The 8,049-nt window shown below is 37.6% G+C and overlaps 1 protein-coding gene across 2 annotated transcripts; it reads left to right on the top strand.

Annotated features, from left to right (window-relative positions):
• The first annotated feature begins 4,302 nt into the window (after positions 1-4,302).
• Positions 4,303-7,838, top strand: LOC107861095 (probable LRR receptor-like serine/threonine-protein kinase At3g47570). 2 transcript variants are annotated; one of them, XM_047406608.1, is made up of 3 exons: positions 4,303-6,721; positions 6,926-7,142; positions 7,288-7,838. In XM_047406608.1, exons 1-3 carry the CDS (start codon positions 4,454-4,456, stop codon positions 7,635-7,637), a joined length of 2,835 nt encoding a protein of 944 aa, XP_047262564.1. In that variant the 5' UTR covers positions 4,303-4,453; the 3' UTR covers positions 7,638-7,838. The 2 variants fall into 2 exon arrangements, with proteins under 2 accessions (XP_047262564.1, XP_016561965.2); XM_016706479.2 differs by having other exon boundaries at positions 4,312-7,142; positions 7,288-7,833.
• The last annotated feature ends 211 nt before the right edge of the window (positions 7,839-8,049 follow it).

The raw sequence follows: 8,049 nt of genomic DNA on the forward strand, positions 1-8,049 counted from the left end.
AATTGGCACATAACCAAAAATCACTGTGAAGACTAACAATAGTATACTGCCTGTAGGGTACCCTGTTCTAAAATATAGTTTATGTTAGAATAAGGATGAATCATTTATAATTTGTACCCCTAATGTATATATCCTTTTGTAATTTATACATTATTCTATTTTAAAAATTATTTACACCCTACTTTTCTTAGTTCTTTACAAAACCAAAAAAAAGTCCTTTTTTTGGGCAATTATTTATGAGGGCAGACTATGAAAGTAGAATTAGTAATTAGTGAAAAGAGAAAAGAAGGTAGAACCTTTAAACTAGAAAACCAAAGAAGAAATTGAATGAGAGACATCAAGTAAGCCATGTTTATATAGGCTAGGAAGTGCTCCAAGTAATTTTTGGACTACCTTGGCAATTTTGCGCAAAAACCCTTGCTTCATTCATTGTAGGGATCAAGAGTTTTTGCGCAACATCCCACACTTTCAGGCTAGAATTTGAATCGTTCTTCATATAAGTATAGGACCGAATATAATAATTTCTATTCAGATATAAGTGTTAAGATCAATTCCTTAGCATGAAACATCTTTAAAGATGAATTGAGGTCATAGAAATCTCCTAACTCAAAGTTGAGTTGAGAACTTTCCTACTTAAGTGTTAAGTAGATGTTCTTACTTGGGTCAGCTTCCAATGGTCATTATTCCTAGAATATAATAAGTTAGGTGGTCTACTACCTACAAAATTAAAGTATTTGGGTCTTCTTTTCAACACCATCAACCATTCATAAATTCAAGTTCAAAGCAAAGAGTTTTGAATATTTTAGTGAGGCACTATCCTAGCTGTGTGTTGGACAACGTAGGTAGAGCAAAAGTAAGGAGAGCACTGATTAGCCTCCGGATTGGGATGCGCGGCACGGAGCATTCCTCCCCGATATAAAAATTTATTTTTCTCTTATTAAATCAAGGGAAAACTAGTTCTTTCACCCTATGTAATTTTTCCAATGTTAAAATTGGTCTTGGGCCTAACTCAAAATTGGTCTTGGGCCTAACTCACACCCCAAAAGCTAGCTCATGAGGAGGAGGATTTCCCAAGCCTTATAAGTAGACCAAGGACCCTTTCCTCTTCCGATGTGGGATACTTAACACTCCCCCGCACGCCCAGGCTAACTGTAGCGTGGACAACACACACAGTGTTAAGTATCCCACATCGAAAGAGAAAAGGGTCCTTGGTCTCCTTATAAGGTTTAGACAATTCTCCTCCTCATGAGCTAGCTTTTGGGGTGTGAGTTAGGCCCAAGACCAATTTTAACATGGTATCAGAGCCAGACCCATTTCAAATATTTATTCACCGATGGTGGGCTCCCATATATATTGTCCACGCTCTAGTTAGCCTGTGTGTATTGTCCATGCTACAGTTATCTTGGGCGTGTGGGGGAGTGTTAAGTATCCCACATTGGAAGAGGAAAGGGTCCTTGGTCTCCTTATATGGCTTGGGCAATCCTCCTCCTCATGAGCTAGCTTTTGAGGTTGAGTTAGGCTCAAGGTCCATTTCTTTAATATGGTATCAGTACCAGGCCCATTCCAAATATTTTTCACCGATGGTGGGCCCCCATATATATTGTCCACACTCCAGTTAGCCTGTGTGTTAAGTATCCCACATCGGAAGAGGAAAGGATCCTTGGTCTCCTTATATGGCTTGGGTAATTCTCCTCCTCATGAGCTAGCTTTTGGGGTATGAGTTAGGTCCAAGACCAATTTTAACATGGTATCAGAGCCAGGCCCATTCCAAATATTTGTTCATCGATGGTGGCCCGCCATATATATTGTCCATGCTTCAGTTAGCCTGTGCGTGTTGTCCACGCTACAGTTATCCTGGGCGTGCGGGGGAGTGTTAAGTATCCCACATCAAAAGAGGAAAACGTCCTTGGTCTCCTTATATGGCTTGGGCAATCCTCCTCCTCATGAGCTAGCTTTGGGGTGTGAGTTAGGTCCAAGACCAATTTTAACACCCAACCCATTTTATAACCCTAAATTCATCCTTAGCTAGTAGAAATCTCCCAATTTCCTATTTTCGTCCTTCCAAGAACATCCGTAGAAGCAAGAGCACCTAGGGTTCAAGATTCAAGGCTCAAACTCAAGCTTTCTCAAAATTTATTCCGTCAAAAGGTATGTTGAACAACCCTTTTTAACTAAATGTATTGTTAATTTGAGTGTTTCCCTTAATTATAAAAGTCATTTACGTGAGTTTTAAATGTGGGTTGTTGATTAAATTTCGAATGAAAGAATTGTTTGAAGTTGCAAATTCCCATTTTGATGAACTAAAGCTTGAATTATTAATGAAACTTGCGAATTGGGACATCTTGGTTGAAATATGAGATTTTATGAATATGAAAGTTTATTGGGATGTTGAAGTCAAAAAGTTACATTCCTCTTGTAATTCACTTTGTTATCCAAATCTTGATTTTCATGAGGAGGAAGAAAAAATATTTTATATCCCTTACTTTTGAAAGTGTTGTTGTTTAAATGTGGAGTCTTTAACCTTTATGAGGCAAGATAAATGTATTCAAATATTTGAAATGATGAATTTAATGAGTTATTGTTATGCGAATATTCAACTATAATCATGTTATGACTTCAAAGACCGGATTAAGAGTCAAGAAATGTTTTGTGTTAATGATTTTGGCATGATATGGATGACTTGCAAGTCTTGATATAACGATACCGATAATGTAAATGTCTTTATGAATGACTCTACAGATAAATAGTGTTAGATTAAAGAGAATTATGTAGTTTATTGAGAAGGCATATGTGGTGACTTAGCACCTGAAACCTATGTTTTGCTGACATAGGAATGCTAGTTCCTTAATTGAACAAATGTTTTCCTTAATATGAGAATGAAATGGTAGATTTAGTTTATTGGTGACTTCAACTTAATCTCAATCACTTGTGACAAACATGGATTGAGGCCTTGCCGTTTAGATATGGACCGAACTCATATAGCTCATGGATTACTTAATATCGATGTAAGCTAAATAGTTTAGAACTAAAGTTTTCAAATGGTTATGTCTTTATGTTTTGCATCCCCTGCCCCATACTTTCTCCGTTATGAATTTTATGACTTGCTTTATGAAAATGCTTTGTCCCTTCTCCTGTGTTGCATGCTAGTACTCGTCGTACTGACCATCCCCAGACTCTATCATTTTATGATGTAGGTTTGGAGGTGTTTTTCCGTGGTTCTGTGAAGCACTATGATTCTCGGGACAACAATAAACAAGTGGTGACCCCTCTATCCTTTGGAAGACACATGATTTTCTTTTCATTCAGATTTTGATTTTTCTTGTTTTATGGTATTACCAGGGCCATGTTCCGGCTTAGGATTTTCCATTCATGATGATAGAGGCTTCATGGACTGATGTAAAATTGATGTCGTATTTTGGCGTTTGGTATTATTAATTACTTTTGAAGTTGAACTTCTTATCTGGGTCTATTTCCGCATCTTATTAATGGTTATGCTTATGATATAATGCTAAGGGGTCTTTCCGAGCCTTCATTTGTCTGAGATGTCGGTCACGTCCAGGATGTGGGCTCGGATCGTGACAAATACCTCTTTTGACATTTTTAAAAAGAGAAATCTAACTATAATCTGACAGAGTAGAAAGATGAGAAATACATTTTTTTCATTCCTTTTTTTTTTTACCATCGGACATTTTTGAAATTAATTGACAATATTCAAATTAATCTTGGCATTCCCATTGAAGCAAAAGCCACAGAGGATGCATGCTAAGTTTCATTTGAAGTTTGATTATACATGTATTCTAATCACATGAAGAGACTTATACATGGAGTGTTGAATTCTGGTTAGTATTTTTGCGAATGAATGGTCCATTATCGATTCTTACAATTTCAATAACGAAAAGCACCAAAGATCAATGTACATGTTGAACTATTGAAGCCATCAATCAATTTAATTTATTGGTATTCCATTTTGCGTATGAATGGTCCATTAATTTTTTTCTTTTTTTTTTTTTATGGATATGTAAGAAACTAAGGGAAGAATTGACTTTTTAGTCGGCTTATAATTATTTTTTAGTTTTACAAAAGATCTATATTCCTACACATAACAGATCATTTATTTTTACATATAAAAGATTCGAGAAGATCAAGATCATTTTCTAGTATTTATTTTATAAGTGACCAAGAAATCTTAATTCCTAGAAACCCTAAAGACGTGGTAGAAACTAGCAAGAAGGAAATGCCGTGAGTGGACTGTTGACTGAGTCTTGTAATACAACTTGTAGTACTAAAAATTGACACTTATAGTCTTAACCAAAAAACACTCCAGAGACACTCTATAGTACATTTCTTTCCAATGAATTTGATATCATTAAAAATATAAATCATCTAAGATCATTGATTTGCCTCACCAATTCTTGATTTAGGAAAAAAAAAAGGAAATCTGTCTGTTATAGTTATGGGAAGCAGTTGCAATCTTCTCTTTCCTCTTGTGGTTTTCATTTTGCTACATGTCCATACTTCACTGTCTTCTGTTCCCAATATTATTACTGATGAAGCTGCTCTTCTTGCCTTCAAATCTCATATTTCTTCTTCCGACCCTAACAACATATTAGCAACAAACTGGTCTTCTTCCAGCGCTGTTTGCATCTGGATTGGCATCACTTGCAGCTCCCGCCACAATCGAGTCACAGCTTTAAACATTTCTAGAATGCAACTTCATGGTACCATTTCTCCACAACTTGGGAACCTCTCATTTCTCGTTTCCCTCATCATCAGCAACAACGCTTTCCAGGGAGAATTACCAGAAGACTTAGCTCATTTGCAGAGGTTGAAACTGATTGATTTCACAAGCAATAACTTTACTGGTGCCATTCCATCATTTTTAGGTTTGTTAAGGAACCTGCGGATTTTGCGCCTTTCGAGCAACAGATTCTCGGGGGAAATTCCATCTTCCCTTTCCAGTCTAACAAAGCTTGAAGTGTTGAGGATAAAGGAAAATTTTCTCGAAGGAGAGATCCCTCGGGAACTTGGTGATCTTCATTACATGACTGCTTTAAACCTGGAAAGTAACCACCTTAATGGCTCCATACCACCATCAATCTTTAACATTACAACAATGCGATTCATTGCTCTGACCAACAACAATCTTACTGGCAAGTTGCCAACAACTATATGTGACCATCTTCCAAACTTGGAAGGGCTTTACCTCTCAGAAAACATCCTAGGTGGCATTATTCCACCAAACTTGGCAAAATGCAAGAAGCTCAAAATCTTGTCATTGTCTGTCAATGAGTTCACTGGAACTGTACCAAGAGAGCTGGCTAACCTAACAGCACTTACAGTATTATATCTTGGGACGAATAGTTTGAGTGGTTCTATCTCTGCTTCTATCTCAAATTCTTCAAAACTCACCCTACTTGATCTTTCATTCAACAGTTTCACAGGTCCGATTCCTGAATCACTTGGTAAGCTGGAACACCTTGAGATTTTGAACTTGGGAAGGAATAATTTTTTCAGTGATTCAATGTCATTGAGATTCCTGACATCTTTGACAAACTGTAGGAAATTAAAATTAGTTGGTTTAGGTGAGAACCCACTGGGTGGGTTTTTTCCTGCATCAGTTGGGAATTTCTCTGACTCTCTTCAAGTTTTTGAAGGTCCGGATTGTAAACTGAAGGGTGTCATTCCTGAAGAAATTGGAAATCTTACTGGATTGATAAAGATGAGTCTGTTTAACAATGAGTTGACAGGACATATTCCAAAAACTTTCCAAGCCATGCTGAACCTTCAAGAACTTTACCTGCAACACAACAAGATAGAAGGAAATATTACAGATGTTTTCTGCAATTTAAAAAATCTCGGTGCTTTAGGATTGTCAGGAAATCAATTATCTGGTCGCGTGCCACCATGCTTAGGCGAAGTTAGCACTTTGAGATATCTTTATCTAGCTGACAACATGCTTAATTCAAGTTTACCTGAAAGCTTGGGGGGCCTTCATGATCTCATGGAATTCAATATTTCATCAAATTTATTGAGTGGCCAAATTCCTATAGAGATCGGAAATTTAAAGGCTGCAATATTCATAGATCTATCAAAAAATGATTTTTTTGGTAATATCCCTAGTACTCTTGAGGGTCTAGATAAATTGATTGTACTTTCTCTAGCACATAACAGATTAGATGGACCTATTCCCCATTCATTTGGCAAAATATTGGCTTTGGAATTCTTGGATTTGAGCTATAACAATCTTAGTGGAGAAATTCCTAGGTCACTAGAAGCTCTGGTGTATCTCAAATACTTGAACTTCTCATTCAATAAACTAAGTGGAGAGATTCCCACTGGTGGTCCTTTTGCAAATGCGACAGGACAATCTTTCTTGTCCAATCATGGGCTTTGTGGTGATTCTAAGTATCATGTGTTACCATGCATCATCAAATCTCAGAAAAGGTCAAAGAGAAAGAAGACAATCTTAGTTTTGTACGTCCTTTCGGGAGTGGGTCTTCTATTTCTTGCATTAGCCCTCACATATGCCTTTTTAAGATTGCGAATGAAAAAGAAAAATGCAGGTCAAGCAGATTTGTCTCTGGAAGGGCATGAAAGAATTTCCTATTATGAACTTGAACAAGCAACAGAAGGATTCAATGAAAGCAACTTGCTTGGTAACGGGAGTTTCAGTAAGGTCTACAAAGGGATACGTAAGGATGGTACTCTTTTGGCAGCAAAGGTATTCAACGTGCAATTCGAGGGTGCATTCAAAAGTTTTGACACAGAATGTGAGATGTTGCGCAATCTACGCCATCGAAATCTGACCAAAGTCATCACCAGTTGCTCCAATCTTGATTTCAGAGCCTTAGTGTTGGAATACATGCCCAATGGGACACTTGATAAATGGTTATACTCTCACAACTTGTTCTTGAATTTGTTGCAGAGATTAGAAATAATGATAGATGTTGCATCTGCAATGGTCTATCTCCACAATGGCTGTTCAAATCCAGTGGTGCATTGTGACCTGAAGCCAAGCAATGTCTTGCTAGATCAAGAAATGGTTGGCCATGTCAGTGATTTTGGCATTGCAAAATTGTTGGGTGCAGGGGAGACCTTTGTTCAGACAAGGACAATAGCAACCATTGGATATATTGCTCCAGGTATTACAACTTGTACAGCTTCCTCATGTTCTAAGGATACCCAAAACAGTAATTCTTTTCCCTAGATATAGATAGCTATGATCTGTCTTAGCATATTCCTCAATAAATAAGAAATTTTTCTAATCATTTTTAATCATGTTTGCAGAGTATGGACAAGATGGAATAGTATCCACAAGCTGTGATGTTTATAGTTTTGGCATCATGATGATGGAAACATTTACAAGTATCAGACCAAGTGATGAAAGATTTACCGGAGACTTAAGCATACTTCGTTGGGTTAGTGACTCTCTTCCAAGTGGAATTCATAAGGTGGTGGATGCTAATTTGGTACAGCTAGGGAATGAACCAACTGATGCAAAGATGCAGTGTCTTTTATCTATCATGGAATTAGCTTTGAATTGCACTTTAGCTACACCTGATGCAAGAATTAGTATGGAAGATACTCTTTCTGCACTAGGAAAGATTAGGCTTCAGTTTGTCAGTAGTCGCCGCTAGGTGTAATACCAGACTGTTGGAGCCCCATTGTAACACCCCGTAAAAATTCGTGCATGTGTTAGCCTCTAGTAGTATACTGAAATAGTTGGAAAGATTTGAATATTTTTCTAAGTTTTAAAGGGACTTTGTCTCATTTTTAGCTTCCAAACTTTGGGGATTTTATTTTCGGTCTTTCCGACCTCCGATTTTAGAATTTTTTGTTGCGTTACGATAGGGCAAGCCTATAGAACATCTCGGACAAGTTTCAGAATTTTTGGACCTCGTTTAGGGCACGTTTGGGTGCCGAAAACAGTAGCACCATGCGATATGCGTACGTTGCATGGTCCAACGCACAGTGGCAGCATGCGATATAGCATGCGTCGCATGCTCCAGTGCGGTGGGATATAGCATGCGACGCATGGTCTGCTGCACG

This window comes from Capsicum annuum, chromosome 2 (assembly GCF_002878395.1).
Source record: "Capsicum annuum cultivar UCD-10X-F1 chromosome 2, UCD10Xv1.1, whole genome shotgun sequence".
Lineage (NCBI taxonomy): Eukaryota > Viridiplantae > Streptophyta > Magnoliopsida > Solanales > Solanaceae > Capsicum > Capsicum annuum.